Genomic DNA, 19,247 nt, shown 5'->3' with positions numbered 1-19,247 from the left:
AGGAGGCAGACCGGAGGGATGACTGTTTCGGTTGTTGCGTAAACTGTTGTTTACTGTTTACTGTGTTATGTTCAACGTTTGGCCTACCTGTGACGAGGTTGAAGTCTGCACGCACACACACACACACACACACACACACACAAACACACTCTCGCACTGAGGGAAGCAGTTTGCTGAGTTAATCCAGCACAGTCTGGCAGCGACCATAGAGCAAGTAGCACCCATAAATGCTCGAATTAGGTCATTTGGTTACTGATGTGACACATTAGGCTATTATCTAAATGTGCTATAGTCGTTTCTCAACATCTCGCACCGATTTAGGCTAATCCTCAATGCTGCATTGACGTGATGCCAAATGTGCATTATTACTTAATGTAACAGCCCGCATCTTTGACCATGATTATTTTGATCATCTATAGGTCTTTAAGTAAGTTTAAAAGTCAGGTGTTATATCATCAACAAACTGAAGGTCAAACATTGTTTTTCAGTTGGCCACTTGCAGTGCACTATTACTTAAAACAGTAATCAATATGCTAATCAATCACTAAGTGACCCACAGTGAACCTATCTAAATAAACACTGATATGGTAATTTGTGCTGTTACCGTGATCAATATTCCAGATTAAAGGTTAAAGAAAACACACCCAAGTTAAAATTCTAATTTGCTTTTAATCTGGCGGCCAATAAATTCATTCATGTTGAAGGGGTATTTGATCTATCCCAGATGAACCAATCAGACTGTTTGAGTATCAGCCATTAACTGAGTAGGTGCGTTTAACTTCATGCAGCGTCGCCGGCGCTGCAAAACGGCACCATGTCACATGACATTAAAACCTCGCGGGAGCAAGGCGGCCGCAGTTGCTGTTCTCCGGCTGCACAAAGTTGGAACCACACCTGAGATCAGTCGTTGATCTCAGCTCACAGTATAAATTAGCCACACAGGTAGAATGTGTCCGACTCGACGGCGCCGTTTTTATACCCCGCCCCTGCAGCTCACTTTAGACTATGAAGTCGGCGAAAGTCAGCCGCAGTCATCTCGAACACACTTAAAAATTGATCTCACACTGTGGGTGATGCCTCATTACATGACACACATCAAACTTAATCGTCAGTAGTGGCTTTTCCCTACACCTTATGAAAAACATTTGTTGATCTGCTACCTTATATCATAAAGGACATCAGGAACTTACAAGACAGGATTCAGTTGTTTGAGATGTAATGGAATAACCACAGTATATCATTTGATAATATTCAACATTTAAATTTTGTATATATTGATAGTTCCTGTGGTGATATGAACATGTCACATTTGATATGAAGGTTTAACAAAGCTACAAAAATAATTTGTTTAGGGCTATACACAATAAAAAAGGAAACTTTGACCCTTTGTTTTCTTGGGAACTTACTGTTATCGCCACCTTGTGGTGCAAGGTGATGCAAGCACATGAAACCAAATAGTGAACATGGCCACTGATACAAAAATATCACAGCAAAGTTGAATAAATGTCTTTATTGCACATCCAACACAGCACAACATGCCAGAAAACAGCAAAATTGAAACAACTCACCATTATAAAATGCTTCTTTTGTCTAAACTTTACGCTATACAGTCATTGATATATTTTGAAAAGCTTGATATTTACATACATAACCTCCAACAGTGATTTTGGCTCTGGATTTTTAGGTGCAGTAGTGACCAGTATTGTAGTAACGCACAGACAGCCCAGTGTCACAGTCCATTCATCAGTTGAGTCTACCCACAGCCACAACACCAAGCGAGAGCAGCAGCGTCTTTAAGGAGCCTTCAGTTCTTGGTGCTACAGCAGAAAAAGGAAGTCAGAGACGGAGGGTGGTAGGGACATGATAAGTGCATGATATATATTTTACAACCATGACATCTTGTAACATTCAGGATTTTGTTTTGTTTGTAAGTCCTTAAATGCACAAACTGTGTTTTTACTATATCTTGGAATTCACTTATTTACTGGTGCAGTGTTACATGATTACCGTAAATCTCCGGTCCTCACCTATACTGGCCTTGGAGTCAACCATTTAAAAATGTTTCACACATTTTTGTGATAAAAATGGAATTTTGATTCATGCTCATCAACGTTAATACAGTCACAAATTTATCTGCTGCACTACATCTTTCAAGTGTAACCCAAATGATGTTTCTTTACTGTACCCTATAATAACTAAGCAAAGATAGATAATATTAAACAAAACATTTCAAATCCATTACATAACAGCACAGATGGAGCAAGTCCAATACCTGCCCCACTTTTGACCTGTGCTGAACTAGATGAGAAATGATGGCTGTGACCAGACCAAATGGAATTATTAACAGTCTTATTGAACCACGCGTGCATTGTAACGTGTTCCAATAATTTATGTAGTGTTTGATCAAAAAAAACAGATCTTACCATGTGAGTCGTCATCTGGACCTGAAACTGATAAAAAGTGAGATGTTAGACAAAGCCTCTTCAATAGAAGTTCATACCCATGTATGTGAATACTGAATATGTAAAGTCACATTCACACATATCATTTACAAACATGAATGCATACATACCTTTGATAGTGAAAGTGGTCTCCATGCCTGCACGGATGTGGTCAGTCAAGTGACAGTGAAGCAACCAAGTCCCCGGGTTTCCGGCCACCATCTCCACAGTCTGGAAAGTCCCCGGGAAGAGGTCAAAGACATCTGCACGGTGCACATGATCTGTCTGACACACACACACACACACACACACACACACACGCGGGGAAAAAAGAAGAGGAAATAAGCACCGAGTAAAGAGCTGAGAAACTTCCTGTGTAGACATGGAAAGTGGTTTAATGTCAAGGACGACCACACCTAAAATCAGATTTTGATTATTTAACATAATTCAAAACGGATCAGTTCTACACTGTGTGAATATGGAATGGGAAAGTTGGGCACCCCTTTCTGATAAGACCTGGTTTATTTGTATATAAATTTTTAAACGGATTTTGATATTTAATGTGTCTGATTTGTGTAGCTTTGTGTGTTACACTTGATAAACCTGCAGCAGATACACTTGGGCAATGCCGGTGCCTGATTAAATGCAATTAAGATGAGCTTAGACATCAACATAGTGGGTTTTTAGTTAGAGAAGGCTCAATGTTCAGTTTGTAACTCACTAGCAACTGGGACAATCCATGTATGATTCGTTAATATACATCTCACTGAAAAACAGTTCATGTTTGCTGTGTAAGTGAAAATGTCCAGCACGATGGCCAAAACCATACAGCGGTTCAACAGGACAGGTTCTATTCAGAACAGGCCTCACCATGGTTGACCAAAGAAGTGGAGTACACATGCTCAGCATCATATCCAGAGGCTGTCTTTGGGGAATAGACTTATGAGTGCTGCCAGCATTGCCACAGAGGCTGAACGGGTGGGGGATCAGCCCGTCAGTGCTCAGACCATACGCCACACTCTGCATCAAATGGTCTGCATGGCTGTCGTCCCAGAAGGAAGCTCCTTCTAAAGATGATGCACAAGAAAGTCAGCAAACGGTTTGCTGAAGATAAGCAGGCTAAGGACATGGATTACTGGAACCATATCCTGTGGTCTGAGGAGCCCAAGATAAACTTATTTGGTTCAGATGGTGTCAAGCGTGTGTGGTGGCAACCAGGTGAGGAGTACAAAGACAAGTTTGTCTTGCCTACAGTCAAGCATGGTGGTGGGAGTGGCATGGCCTGGGGCTGCATGAGTGCTGCTGGCACTGGGGATCTAAAGTTCATTGAGGGAACCATGAATGCCAACATGTACTGTGACATACTGAAGCATAGCATGATCTTCGGAGACTGGCCGCAGGGCAGTATTCCAGCATGGTAACGACCCCAAACACACCTCCAAGACGACCACTGCCTCGCTAAAGAAGCATGTCTCCAGACCTAGACCCTATCAAGCATCTGTGGGAAATCCTCAAACAGATGGTGGAGGAGTGCAAGGTCTCTAACCTCCACCAGCTCCGTGATGTCGTCATGCAGGAGTGGAAGAGGACTCCAGTGGCAACCTGTGAAGCTCTGGTGAACTCCATGCCCAAGAGGGTTAAGGCAGTGCTGGAAAATAATGGTGGCCACACAAAATATTAACACTTTGGGCCCAATTTGGACATTTTCATTAGGGGTGTACTCACTTTTGTTGCCAGTGGTTTAGACATTAATGGCTGTGTGATGTGTTATTTTGAAGGTACAGCAAATTTACACTGTCATACAAGCTGTACACTCACTACTTTACATTGTAGCAAAGTGTCGTTTCTTTAGTGTTGTCACATGAAAAGATATAATCAAATATTTACACAAATGTGGGGAGTGTACTCACTTTTGTGAGATACTGTATGTTGATGTTCACGCTCATCTTAATTACATTTACTCAGGCACCGCTTCGCCCAAGTGTATCTGCTGCAGCTTTATCAAGTGTAACACACAAAGCTACACAAATTGGACACTTAAAAATATCAAAATCAATATTTTCAAAGCAAAAACCAATGTCTGTTTTTTTTATTTTCTGTTTATCTGTTTTTCCATTTTGGTTTTAAAACAGATTCAGTTTTGAAACACCCTGGACAGGTCGCCAATCCATCACAGGGCCACACATAGACAAACAACCACTAATACCCAAGGACAATTTAGGGTCCCGGAGAGAACCCACGGAGACACGGGGAGAACATGCACTCCACACAGAAAGGCCAGGGCAAGCGGGGTTTGAACCCACAACCTTCCTGCTGTGAGATGACAATGCTAACCACGACAGTGCTTATTATTACTAATAAGTGTATATTTTAGTGTTATAACATTTATACATACTCAGCTATGTAGAAGCTTAACCAGCAGAGGTCACTCTACACCCTGCCAAGGCACCCAGAGGTAATACTGGCGGCCTACACATCAAACCAAAATTATTTATAACCGTTCTTTATGTCAAATAGTAGCACTACTAGAACAGGGGACTATAAAGTTTAACTAACTGTTTTAATTCTGAATAATAAGCTTTAGTTGTGGTGATTAGGATTACCTTGTAGGTGAATGTCTCTGCGTGGAAGTGAACGGTGTGCATGTCCACTTCGTTGCCCATACCCAGTAGATACCAGTCAACTGTCTGGCCCTGCATCATCACCAGTCCATGGAGGTTACCGTACAACATACCATTGATCCCTTCAATAGACACATTCACACATAGAGATTACCAAACACTCACGCCATCACACATTGAGTCAGACACAAGTGTAACGGGAACACCATTGTTTTATCTCCTACCGTGCATCATGTTACTCTCTATAAAGTCTTCATCTCCCTTTACGGTATCAGGGTGAATGCCTAGGTATGTTCTGATGTTGTCATCCAAGTACCAGGACTGGTTTTCATCATGCACCATGAAGAGCAGAGCAAACTCCTTCTCCACGTCAGCCCTCGGTCTGTCGGGGCCCTCGCCCTGCTGCAGAGTACCAGGCCTGCATATCACCAGAGGCCCCAGAAGACCACTGTACAGATCCTAAACATAAATAAACGAACCTATCACAAACATCAAATACATGCAGGGTAATGTATTCTTTTAACAGCAACACTGTGAATTATGTGCTTCTGTGCGATTGTTACTGTATACAGGAAATATGTACCTTGATGAAATCAACATTGGAGTAGTAGGCATAAGAGATGCAGTTAGGATCTGATACCCCTGGACTAGAGCTTTGAGGAACATCCCACGTCAACTCGATTATGTGGCCTGAAGGCAAGAGAATATAAAACAAACGCATATCAATCCCACTGCTTCTGAAAAAAAAAAAAATACACCAGCAACAGCATGGATATTATTTATTTTTTCAAATTTGATTCTCACCAGGTTTGACAGGAATGTGTGCACCACTGGCTTTAACTCCATGTGCAGTAATCGAATATGGCCGGCTGGCTTTGTTCTTGAATGTGATCACGATCTGCTCTCCTACCTCTGCTTTGATTATTGGACCTACAGTGGAAAGAAAAAACCTGTGTTCTTTATTTTTTTCTTGGTAAAAAAACGGCATAAAGAGCAGCAACACTTACCAATAATTCCCAAGTGTTCCTGGTTGGGCTGGCGTTTCTTCTGAACTCTGAAGGTGTCATTAGTGTATTCTCTATACACCACCTTCTTGTAGCGCGAGCCAATTCTGTTTTTCCCTTTCTCCACGTATTTTGCGCCTGGACTGGGAGACATGTCCCAATGTGCTTCCATTAACAAACAGTTATAAGTGACGCCAATAGTAATCATAGGCTCCGGGTACAACACTGAAATACATCATCCTGCAATTATCTTACTCACACACCTGTCCTTTGATGTTGTGCCGTGTTTCTCCAGCTCCCAGTCTCTCTCGGGTGAGTAGTCCCACTCTATTTCCTCAGCACTAATAAAATACTGCACAATGTTGGTTGGCTCTGAGTGTGTGCGCTTCACTTTGTTTTTCGGGCAGAGGTTCACTCTGTACTGCTGCCTCATGCCAGCAGAGTAGTGGTCTGTTACTCTGCAGCTCACCTCATACACACCTGCCAGTAGAATGAAAAGAGGTTAAAGATTTTGCCTCATGGGATATGTTTGTGGCTTCAGCCTGGGTGCAGACATTTGCAGGTGAAACATACATGCATTTGTACCGTTGCTCTCTGAACACACAGTGTTTTATTTGAAGGGGGTAGCACTTTGAGTTTCTGATGACATCTAGCTTTGTTCCTGTTGAGTCTGAATGCACATATTGTAAGTCACTTTGGATAAAAGCATCTGCCAAATTAATGTAATGTACCGCAAAACGTCAAGCAATAGCCCAGGCTTTTATTTGCTTCAATCACTGAACTCACCCTGCCTACATTTGGGACAGGTGTTTATATGGGACAGGTCTTTAATTCCTTTGCACAAAACTCTTGCTCAGCAAAGATGGGAAATAGGCTATTAGGAAATTGTTTATTTCAACAAGTATGAATATAAGTTTTTTAGTTTTAAGGCAATTTCGAATCATTTATTTGATCTAGGCCAACCTTATGCACAGACAGACAGACAGACAGAAACCATTCCGGTTAATCTGAATGAATAATACTTTGGTGCTAATTAGTTGCATGAGCTATTTGTCAATGTGTGCAGCCACACCACGCCAGTAAAAGGGACATGTGTGTAATTGCTTTTAGTGTCTGAAAGTTTTTTGGTAATAAAAGTGTCAACTTCACTGACTCCAATTTGAGGTATGTGGTTTCTTGCAAAGCATAGCTTGGCACAGAAATAACAGTGTCCTTTTTTTCTTCTGTGTTGCATTGTGCAATAAGATTGCATTGTGATTTAATATTCAATATGGCTTATCACTTTTCCTTTGATGATCTTTTGACTTCCAAAATAAATAACCATACATATATTAAGGACATATGTGTATCTGTACTCATATTTTAGGTTGTGACAGCCCAAGTCATTCAAATTTACAACGGAAATTCAACTGACCCAAACAACTGACCTCAGATGTTTGCTATACCACATCTACTGTTATATTAAACTCTATTTACAATATTTTCTCTGACATGACTGCCTTTAAAATCAGTGATTTTGTGAAATAGTATTTTTCATGGACCTAAGTACATCAAATTCAAGAAAAAACGGGATAACCTTACAAAGTAGTCTAGATTTGCAAATTAACAACTTTTCCTTCAACTAGGCTGGGAAGACGCCCTCAACACATCTCAGGATACTGCAAATGATACAAATATTACATATAGTTTGACATTTTCTGTTTGCATTGTAGTTATTAATATTTCCTGTTTTCAAGTGTTGGGAGTAGTGTACACACAGGAAAACATAATGTTATCTAAGGATGTTTGTAAAGATCAAATCTGCCTGTCAAACAAAATCTTAAGTATGGATGAGACAATCTGTCTGTGAGAAAGGGATGTGGTTTTTGAGTGTCAGCATTGTGCATGTTTGTGAGTGTGTGTGTGTGTGTGTGTAATATGACTAACCAGAATTGTTTGGCTGCATGACGGCAGTAGCAGTGGTGTGAGGAAATAGACTGAGAGTGTCACGAGTTGTGCCTTGATTCTTGAAGGTGTTCCCTTCGAAATAAACCCCATGGATGTCTACTTCTGTACCTAGCCCGAAGGTGTACCACCTAACTTTGTCACCAGCACACATATCCAGCCCGGCAAGGTTCCCATACATGCGTCCGTTTACAGCTGAAATGAAAGGGAAGATTTAAACATACTAAAGAAATACTAGAAACTGCATTCAAAATATGTTCAAATGGCACGTGAGCTACGATTAGTATCAATCAAATATTACTTAACTTTAATAATAGTTTTACTTCTTCCTACTCCTTTTCGCACGTGTGATAGAAGTATGTTAACACAGGAAAGAAGGGTACTTTGTTGGCTACTCATCTGTTTTTTTTTCTTATTATGTTTTTAAAAATTTTATTATTTTATTTTTATATAAACTTTCTCTTGCACGTTTGAAATAAAGATTTCAAATCAAAATACAGACTGTGGTAAAAATCCACACCCCTCGACAAACACACTGATTACCATGCATCTTATTGCTCTCCTTGAAGTCCTCGTGTTCTGGATTTGACTCATTGGTGCTGAACATCTTGATATTTTCCTCCAAATACCAGCTCAGGTTTTCATCCATGACAGAAAACAGAAGGAAGAGCTCCTTGTCCACATCCTTTTGATAAACAATGCACACACATTTTAACAGTAAGGACGTGTTGGGGTTTGCTGAGTGCCGCTGCAGTTAACAGCATAACGGAAACAAAGGAAAATGTATTACGATGCTTTAAACTCTTTGAATATGCAAATGTCAAGATGTAAACTACTATATGCAATATTATCTTGAGCTCAGTGTATTTTGTTCTCATCTTAACTAACTCGACCACGATGGCCCAATTTCCCAAAAAGTATCATTAAAGTTTAATTTAATCTTATCCAATTATAATAGTGCAGAGACAATTAGTCGATCAGTCAGAAAATATACCAATGACAATAATTTAATAAAATCATTGAACAAGGGAAAAGATTAACATTTACTGGTTAAAGCTTGTAAAATGCGATACGTTCCAGCATTTCCCTGTGTGACAGAGTGTGTGTGAATGGTTAATAAATCAGCACCTGGGTTCCTTTCTCCCTCAGTGTTCCTTTCTTGCAAACGAGCAGAGGTCCCACTAATCCAGAGTTGGTGTCCATGACAGGATCCGTGGCAGAGTAGTACAGGTAGGGGACACAGGGAGAATCTGATGAAGATGGCCCTTCCAGCACCTGCCAGATGTAGGTGAAGTTCTCCCCTGGACCAACGTGGGAGCCTGGCTTATTGACACCTACAGTATCGGGCACAAAGAACAATAATGATCAGATCTGCTGTCACTTCAGTCAACAGTGAGAGGGATTATGAAATTTTCTTTCATTGCTTTGTTCCAGGGTTGTCTCTTTTAGTGAGCATAATGTGTGAGCACTTACCACTGCTTCAGATTGTTTAAGGTGATGGTCTCATGACAAATCAAGACATAATGAAACTTGTCTCTGGAACCTATGTGTGGTAATGCTATTTTAAAAGATTAAATAATGATGCTTGACTCTTTAAGAGCTACTGTCATGAGGCATGTATTGTAATTACATAATTATAATACCAGCTGTATCAAACTTTTGTTATTTTTGTTTTATTTTAAGGTATTCTGAAATTCAAACACATTTTATTGCAACGCTGTTCATGCATGACATGAATTTTTTACCCTTCATTCTAAACATTTAAGCATGAATTCAAAGTAAAAGTCTTGAAATGATTTTCAAAAAAATGCATGCCTTTGTTAATCTGAATTGTTAAGCATTGGCTACAGCTTCTGTTTATAGAGTATAGTTTAATTAATCCTTTCCCCTTATGATTGAGCTGAGTTCTAAAATTGAACAATTAAAAGATTTCATAGCTACTGCAGGTTTTCTTAGCTGTGCAACGAGTATCTGTGCCAAACCAACTGACTCCTCACCGTCCTCATAGCTGCTTCCCTGGAAGTGTTTGTCATAGTGTAGGCCATGAGGCTCAATGCTGAAGTTTCTATCAGCTCTATTCATGAATGTCACTCTGAGAGTGTCTCCTTCCTCTGCCCTCAGTACTGGACCTGGACAAATGCAGAAGAACACTGTGACCAGACGGGAGGAACTGAGAGGATTATGGTGGAAGACAAGACACCAGTATACCAATAAATACACAATACACACAAGTGTGCGATTTCTAGGAAATCAGGGAAAAGAAGGGAAACCTTACCTAAGAGTCCTAAGTGTCGAGAATCAGGTGTTGGTGTTTTTGTTGTGGTGAAGGTATTGTCCGTGTACTCTTTGTATATCACTTTCAGGTAACGACCTCCGATTCGTCCACCATCTCTGCCAAAAAACACCTCTGATGCACTATGAGAGAAAGGGATGGAGGGAGTGGGAGAAAAGATATGTAGCACATGATACTGTGAGTGTATCACAGAAGGAGTGACATGGGTTGCAATAAATATGTGACCTGGGTGAAACGGTGGTGTGGCTTTTCAGGGAATGATAACAAAGACACACTAACAACAGTGTCACTGCATCACTATCCACATTGTTTATTCTAGACACAACAAAACTGCCTCACCACAGGAATGACCACACACACACAGGCAGGCAACTTTGTTCAGGGGTTTTACACACTTCAAAGGGCTAGTTCACCCCTTAATGAAATAAGGAGTTAGTTAGAACCTGTTCTTCCTTCATCAAATCTACTGAGGTTGTGCTTTATAAAAGCAGAACATATCCATCTGATAAATATTAAATTTCTGGACCATTCAGTTGCCTTGCTATGAAACACCAGCCTTATTGTGTATTAGGTGGTTGGTGACATTTGATGGGTATCTGATTTAGTACAGTTGTAAAGAAATTTATTCCAGTTGCATCACATAACTGGTTTTGGATTGACCCTGACCCCATCCTAACAAAAACATTGTTTCAATTTGTTATATAATATTGTAAACATTGTTCTACAACACTGTACATGTTTGGCAACCACTACATGCAGTAAAAATAATGTCTTCTTTGGCTAATTTTGGATAAAAATGGATAGATTTTCAAACAACAAACAGACCAGATTAGGCTATAAAACAAAATAAATGGACATGACCCCTGATAACCTACACAGTTGGAAGACAGTTGCCATGAAACCAGGAGAGCCCAGCTCACTGTGTGTTTGGTACAAACTTCAGTAGAGTTTTGAATTACATTGGGCTAAGTAATAATTTAACTTTCTTCAATCATGCAGTGACCCTCACTGTTACCATTGATTAGGTTGGATGCAGCAGTATATCACTCATATTTGATAAGGTGTTTGCCCACCTGTTGGCCTCAGTAAGGGATACATTATTAATCAGATCTTTTCCTGAGGGAGCATAGCTCCACTGGACTTTCTCTGCTGCCAGGTAGTAATTCCTCACTATACCGCGCATCACTGTGGAGCTGGCCCCACTGCCACATGACTTCACTTCATAAAAGGCCTGCATCCCAGCTGGAATAGATAAACAGACACAGACACAAACATTACACAGACCATAATTCACACACACACACACACACACACACACTTAAACTTTAGACCGCTCAATCTTAATAGCTGAAAATCCACCTGACTAGTCTAAAGGGTCAGGTTTAATAGAATCATGTTTAATAAAATATGAAATATTCCAGGGTTCAGTTAACACTTTCAACTTCCTTCTCTTTAACTTTAGTGTGATCACTAAAGTGATCATTTCTAGAACCTAAGAGGACACAGAACCTGTGAAAGATGTGATTTGTATAGCCACAGAGGTATGAATAGCTGATTATGGAAAATCTGGCATAATACAAAGGAAAGGTATTTCGCAAGTGTCAGCATTTTATGATATGTTGAGCAAGTATGGCTCATTCACTTCTATGTTCACTGGACTTTGGACGGCCTTAAAATCCAAGCCCTGGTGTGTTAAGAGCAGAACTAGGAGCCCTGAAAGCAATTTGCTTTGTCAAAATGTGAGGTGTACTTCACAAATATGCATTCTACATGCTCAGCAACTCTGCACAATGAGGTCAAAAGTGACAGAGGTTAAAAGGTCAGGTGCCTTACCCTGCAAGTGATCGTTAACCTGGCACGTCAATAGCCACTTTCCTCTTGCTTTCGGAACCATCTCAGCTGTAGCAAAAATGGCTGGGAACAGGCTGAGAACGTCAGTGCGGTGGCCACGGTCCAGCAGTGTATTCCCGTGGAAAAAGGCAGTATGAATGTCCACCTCGTTGCCCATGCCAAACAAATGCCAGGCTACTGCACGGTGCTGGCATAGCTGGATTCCGGGCAGATTACCAAACATGTACCCACTAATAGCTGTCACACAGAGAAAAACACAGACAGGGGTTAGAGGACAGCACAAAGAGAACAAATGTAGCCTTTAAACCTTTTTTTAATGCACTTTGTTTAAGTGATAACTCACTCACATAACATAGGGAATTAAAGAATGTTGGGGCAGCAGGATGCAGGGGAGGTGGGAAAGGAAGAAAAGTGAGATGAGTATATTTAGATTTTGTGAAAATCTCACTGTGCATCAGGTTTGACTCCACAAAGTCTGGGTCTTCTCGGTTGACTCCATCCGGATCAAAGCACTTCTGAATGTTGTCCTCCAGGTACCAACTCAGATTTTCATCCACCACGTTGAACATCAGGAAGATATCCTGGTCCACATCATTTCGGGCCGACTCTTCAACAGACACCGGCTTTGTCTGACCCTGGACTGGATCGTCCTTTAACATTCCTGCGCTCAGAGACGGAGATGAGACAGAGAAACGTGCAGGATTAAAATGTTACATATTTATGTAGTCAAGCACAGATAAAGGAACATGTAGTCTTTGTTTTCCCCAACACCTCAGCACGTATGATAGGCCGGAAAGTGTAGTAAATCTGTGTAATTCTCCCTGTGGTTTCCCACCATATTTGTTTTTCTCATGAAGCTTTCTTTGGCATTTTAGTGACATTGTTATAACTAAATACTTAAGGCTAGGGACTGTTGGTGTAATTTACTTTTTTAATGGTTGTGGAGAAGCCGATTGTGACTGTAACTATGATTAAGGGATATAGAAACATATTTGACTTGATTCTGCATACAAATAATGCCTACAGAGAGGTAACCCAACAGGCAAAATACAGGCATATTATAAGAAATATTTCTTCTTCCATAAATGGTAAATAGCATCTAGGCCACATATGTTCATACCTTTCTTGCAGGTGAGCAGAGGCCCGATAAGTCCTGAGGAGATGTCCATGGGGGAATCTACGTGGGAGTGGTAGACCCAGGTCAGGCAGTTGGCATCGTCATCTGTGGGGCCAAATTCTGGTTTGACCTCCCAGCGGTAGGTGTAGCTGCCTCCCGGAGGAATAGAGTCATCCTTCTTCAAACTTTTTGATGTCCCATCTGGATAGAGCGCTCCTGGTAGACAAATACAAGATGTCAATGCGGAGATCACTCTGTTTCCTGAGAGGTGTGTTTTCACTTCGTCAGTAGAAAACAATGACACAGCATTAACGTTATGGTTAACAAGGACAATTTTGCCTTAACTGTTTAAAAGTGGAAACTGAGTGCTGTAGAATGATGTACGAAACATTATGCATGAAATACATGATTCATCAACTGCAAATAGGTTTGATAATCAAATTCTTCAATGGAGGTTTTGTCATATCCATTTCCTCTATGGTTCTTATCTCTGTTACGCTTTCAGCCTCCACGTGTGTAAGCGTGTGTGACATGATGTAAATGGCCTCATTCTCAGTGATATCACAGATACACTGACCTCTGTACTAATTTGTACTCGTCACATGGCATGGTTTATCACAGAATAAGCTGATTTTAATCACTGTTATGTCTTGATGAGGCGACACCACTGTCCCCTTCCTCTCCCTCCTCCTACTCTATCCCCACATCTCTCTAGTTTATTTAAACTAGTTGGTCACTTAAGAAGTGAGTTGTAGACAGATTCCCTAAATAATGTCAGACATCAGCCCTAATCTGTGTTAAGAGGGAAGCAACATTTTTGTTTCAGTTTCCTTAGGGTTCTGGGAATTCCTGAGGCAGAATGCCTCTCCCCGGATGAGTGGGGGATGGGTTATTTGTCAGTCTCAAATGAGTTGACTCTATGAGCCATCTCCTTTAGGTGAACAACGGGAGCAGCCGGTTATCTGACCAGCAAAAGTGGTACTAAATGAAGAGCCGTTTGGGAGCCAAACAAGCTGGCTCTCAGAGAGGAACAAAGCTGTAAGATACACCTCCCTTAAATAGGATGGGGGCTTGTTTCATAACAAAGAGCTGCAAAGTTCAAAATTGTGCTGGGTCACTTTTTGTACACTCCTTTTTGTACAGGCCAATCTGGACTTATTTAGTCTGTATCACAATTGCTAGTCCTTTTTCTTTTCAGCCTGTCAGTATCTTGTTATCAGAGACAACCGGTCACTGAACCAGAGGAGCAAGCATACCATGATGCCACTTTTCAGACTAGCATTACCCAAACCCACAGCTTTAAGTAAAAAAAAAAAATCAGACTGAAGAGATCATATTCGTTTGACTGAATAACATATTTGAATAGGCAGACAATGTAAGATCATTTGATAATGGCTCATGTAACATATTAAGTTATGAAAACCCCAATAATATATCTTTCCCAGGAAAAATGAGCCATGGCCTGACTGAGATACTCACTTTAAGGAACTTTGCATCAATTGTTGAATGAATCTACACATTTGTGAACAGTGAGACATACTTTGTCAGACATCTGTAGTGATATCCCGATTGCTATCGGTCCTGAAACCTACAATGTTGTTTTTTTTTCACGTGGCACTTTTCCAGTCTGAGTAATGATGGTACTTGGTTATCATGTTTACTGTTATCATTATAAAAACTGCTAGGTATAACTTTCTATAAACAGGTGTCCCTTCTGTCTGAAGATATCTAATTGATCTTGCAAATGTCTTTCTGTGTGTGAATGTGTTAAGTGCGTTTCTATGTGCAGATACATTCTGTAACGCTGTACCCTCTGCATTCTTCTCATAGAAAACTCCATGGGGATGTATAGAGAAGTTCCTGGTCGCAAAGTTCTTCAGGTGGACCACAATAACTTCATCAACCTCAGCTCGCAGTATGGGCCCCAGGAAGCCCAGCCAGGCAGGCCGAGGGGCCAGGCTGCTGTACGTAGCATCTGTATACTGTCTGAACATGGCCTTTTTATAAACACTGCCAATACGGTGCGGCCCTCTTTCCAGGAATACTCTTGCATGCCTGAGATAGAAGTGGAAGGAATACAAAAAAAACAAACACGAGAGATACAGACAGAGCAGTGGTTACACAGGAGGAGAGAAAGAGACATTTCTTAAGTTCAAGGTAAGGTTATTGTCATATTATACAACACAGAATTGCACAGTGACATGCAGTTATTTCTCCCTATCATGCTACATATACAGTATATGTTTTACAGTGTAAGGCACAAATAGTAAAATATAAGTGATATAAAAAACAAAAATCACAGTATTTGACCCAAAATACTAGTCTATAAATATTAGGAGAAACAAGGCAGCCACTATATGCAAACACCATTACAACAGTGGAACTACCTAATCATTGTCAACATACAGACTTTATGTAATTAATACAAGAAAACAGAAGTATTACCAGTATAAAAAGGTAGCAAACTGCAAATGTGCCATTGCAGTGCACTCCTTCTTCAGAAACAGAGATCATTTAACTTTATTGTCAATGGCAGACAGTTTTATTTTAAACTAAACATGAACTAGGACATCCCTTAACCGTAGATGTAATTCCGCAGAACAAATTGTATCTGGTTAGCTCTCTAACAATTAGACTTGTCATTATTGTGATTACACGTTTCTGTGTGCTAATAACCTGTTATTGCAGCTGTGGCAAACAGTTTTGCTACTGCATACCCAGCTCATAACCAAAGCAACAGGGAGGACAAAAAGCATTACATTTAGTAGATTCACAAATGGGTTATACTGACAACCTTGCTGAAAGTCTGATAAAGGGGATTTCACTGAGCACGTGGTCAGAGCATTTCCACCTCTCACCAATTTATCCCCTTCAAACAGAACTTCATGTATGAAGTTGTTTGCGATTATGTAAGTTTTCTTATTTCAGTATGGATGAGTGTGAGACAATCATCTATCTGTTGCAATCTATGTACCTATGTTATTGAAAGGAAAACACAGTTCTAGTAAAACACACCACATCTTGGTTTTTCATTGGCTAATTACAATTAATTTTCTTACATGAGGGGGCCATATATGAGAGCCACCAACCGGAGGAAGTACCATCAGTAGACATGATCTGTCTATGGATTCAATAATGAATAAAATAGGAAGAACAAATAGACAATATATTTGGAGAAGATAATTATTGTTCAATGTATGCTGAAATAGCTTGGTATGAGTACACCCAGAGTGAACATGGCTGCCCCTGTGTGTTTGGAAACTCCGGCTTTACACATAGATGCAACGGTTGTGTTATGTGTGTGTTATATGTTAAGTTAATTAGCTCTCTCACCTGAAGAGATGTGGCCTTTGGAAAAGCTATCATAATTATATCCAGCATGTGCCTTGATATGATAATAGACTTTCATTTCAACTCTGCCTTTTCTTTAATAACAAGTCCATCTCAGTTAACTGCTGAACCTTCACTAGAAACACAATGACAGTCTAATAATTCATTCATACCAGTGAGATTGACAGTATTGTGTGTCTAAGACTCTGTCTTAAACTTAACTGAAAATACATTACATCCTCAGAAATTCCAGGAGGGATAATTCTTCATTCATTGCACCTTTTTACAATTTTCGGTTTATTCTTATAAGTGCAGCAACATTCCTTCCATGTAAAATCACAGTGTTGTGATTTAAACTCTTGTAACTTCTCTTTCTCTAATTTAACTTTTCTAATTTATTATGGCCAGTGTAACGCAACAGCAGAGGAAGCCTCTAATCTCATTCACTGTTAGTCACTGCCAGACTGACGCTCAAGCACACAACAGTGCATCCATAAGTCTAGACACTGTCAAACACAGGATGACACAGGCTACTGTAGAACTTCAGAAAACGTTTCTGTAAATCTCATTTACATCGATTAGGAAGATAAGGATGTGGAGCCCCCCCCCCAATGCATAACTTTAGATCTATTAGTATCCTAATCTCAACACCTTTGATATTACTCACTCATCATTTTGGACGTCTTTGCCGTTAAGAAGGTTTTTTCCACTGGGTGCATAATCCCACGAGTCCTCAATGATCCCCACGTAGTAAACTCTCTCCCTGCTGCGCTCACCCTCCGCACCGGGGGAGAAAAGAAACAACAAACAACTCGCCAACAGTCCCATAGTCCGTGCCATTCTCAAACGTTAGCTCCCTCAGATGCAGGGCCGAGCGTTTAGCGGGGTTTTGGTTTAAGAGCAGCAAGTGGAAAACCTCCTTTGACGCTCACGCAAGCACGTATCAACACTGTGCGTTGGAGCTGCAGCACTTATGAAACTCTGCAAAGCGAAACAGTTGGTCCATTCAGCCAGAGAGCAGGACTGAGTAACCACCTCCTGTTGGATCAGGGGTTGGGTATAGGCGTGACAACGGCTCAATGTTGTCGCGGTTATTATCATATCGATAATTGCCTTCCTGGAAATTAAAGGTAATTGATCTACGTACGTGTCGAAGGGGGGTGGGGGTGGAGGGGTGGGACTGATAGGGCCCCAATGGGGGGAGGGCCTTTGAAAATCCTGTAATGAAAAGTTTATTCTTGTTTGCAGTGTTTTATTTCTAAGCAAGTAGTTTCATAAGTAAGTTAAAATTGGCTGAATATATCGGTGGAGAGCCCCCCCATCTGAGGCCCCTCTCACCCCTTACAAAAGACGCAAATTGGTTTAGTCTGCCCGGCTGGATTCACAGATAGACAGAAGTAGCCTACGTAGTCTTACGTCAGTCAGGAACTACAACGAGATTCGATGTTGACACCCTGTTAGTCCTCTTCTTTTTACTTTAGCAGCTGAACTGTTAGCAGTATATTGAAAATGATAAAACTATAGAACCATTGGATATTATGGGTAACCCCTTTGATAATAACACAACTAACAGATGACACAGTACTTTTTTGAAAGACTGATCAAATACCTAATGCCTTAAAAGCTGTATCTATTTTTTCTGAAGCTTCAGGGCTGTATTTAAATTTAAAAAAGTGTAAGATTTTGGCTATCCACGACTGTGCACAACCTTTTATTCATAATATCCCAGTCAAAAAGGAGGTTAAGTACTTGGGAGTAACTATTAGTAAAGGTCATATTGACAGGGGAAACAGTAACATTCAGGATGTTTAGCAAAATAATCTAAGAATCGTAAATAGCTTGTTACAAAGAAATATTTAAATTTTCAGAAGAATTTTGTTAACAACGATGGAAGCGATTTCTATACTAGTTTACCCTGCATACTCTTTAGCAGTTCCAGACAGATGTATTAAGAAAATAAACCAAATGCATTATAATTTTATTTGGAATAATAAGCAGCATTTGATTAGAAAAGGTGACATGGTTAAACCAGTAGAAGAAGGCGGCATGGCTGTGATTGATTTTGAAGTAATGAATGGAGTTATTAAATTAAAATGGCTGCAAATAAAACAGGAACACTGTTTATGGTTTACTTTTCCAGCTTTTCTTTTTCAAAGGGCAGGAGAAATTGGTTTTCTGTTTCGGTTTTGACCCATCAAAATTGCCAGTTATCATATGCAGGTATTACTGTATTGGAAAATGCTGTAAGCATAATTTCTCCCCTCATAAGGCTACAATATGGAACAAGAGGTATTTTATATAGATTGGATGGAAAAAGTGGTGTGGGCTATAGTACATTTAATGGATGAATATGGGAATATGTTAAGTCATGATGATTTTAAAACAAAATTTAATTTGGATTGCTCAATTAGACAATATTCTTTAGTAGTCAATGCTATTCCTAAGGTTCTGATAAACCAGATAAAAGGAATGTTACAATACTCTGCTGTGATACCTACATCTGCTAATCTCTTTGTTGATAAGTCAACTTCTTAGATAGTAAATGTGATAACAAGGTCATTAATGACAAAAAGGATGTTTTCCCCTGTGAAAAGAAAGGTTTTGTCTGAAAGACTTTCAAGAGTTGACATTGTTAAGGTTCAAACT

The 19,247-nt window shown here is 40.1% G+C and overlaps 1 protein-coding gene across 1 annotated transcript; it reads right to left on the bottom strand.

The window, feature by feature from the left end:
- Positions 1-1,495: 1,495 nt before the first annotated feature.
- Positions 1,496-17,658, bottom strand: hephl1b (hephaestin-like 1b). The gene is made up of 20 exons (XM_046039871.1): positions 17,269-17,658; positions 15,082-15,326; positions 13,275-13,487; positions 12,603-12,815; positions 12,137-12,391; positions 11,377-11,545; positions 10,286-10,425; positions 10,008-10,139; positions 9,139-9,344; positions 8,554-8,695; positions 7,993-8,205; positions 6,330-6,546; positions 6,070-6,209; positions 5,867-5,992; positions 5,646-5,752; positions 5,287-5,521; positions 5,045-5,184; positions 2,573-2,726; positions 2,424-2,450; positions 1,496-1,817 (listed from the first exon to the last, which is right to left on the bottom strand). The coding sequence occupies exons 1-20, from the start codon at positions 17,439-17,441 to the stop codon at positions 1,744-1,746; spliced, it is 3,321 nt and encodes a 1,106-aa protein (XP_045895827.1). The 5' UTR covers positions 17,442-17,658; the 3' UTR covers positions 1,496-1,743.
- Between the last annotated feature and the right edge of the window lie 1,589 nt (positions 17,659-19,247).

Source organism: Micropterus dolomieu, linkage group LG23 (assembly GCF_021292245.1).
Source record: "Micropterus dolomieu isolate WLL.071019.BEF.003 ecotype Adirondacks linkage group LG23, ASM2129224v1, whole genome shotgun sequence".
NCBI classification, from domain to species: Eukaryota; Metazoa; Chordata; class Actinopteri; order Centrarchiformes; family Centrarchidae; genus Micropterus; species Micropterus dolomieu.
This window is presented reverse-complemented; position numbering and strand designations above follow the sequence as displayed.

Bases quoted from the DNA above. Each gene is read 5' to 3' on its own strand.
- hephl1b (XM_046039871.1), bottom strand. From the start codon at position 17,441: ATGGCACGGACTATGGGACTGTTGGCGAGTTGTTTGTTGTTTCTTTTC. The intron at 15,327-17,268 runs GTGAGTAATATC...CTTCTATCTCAG, and splicing joins AAAGACGTCCAAAATGATGA to GCATGCAAGAGTATTCCTGG. The intron at 12,392-12,602 runs GTGAGATTTTCA...TCTGTGTGACAG, and splicing joins GGAGTCAAACCTGATGCACA to CTATTAGTGGGTACATGTTT.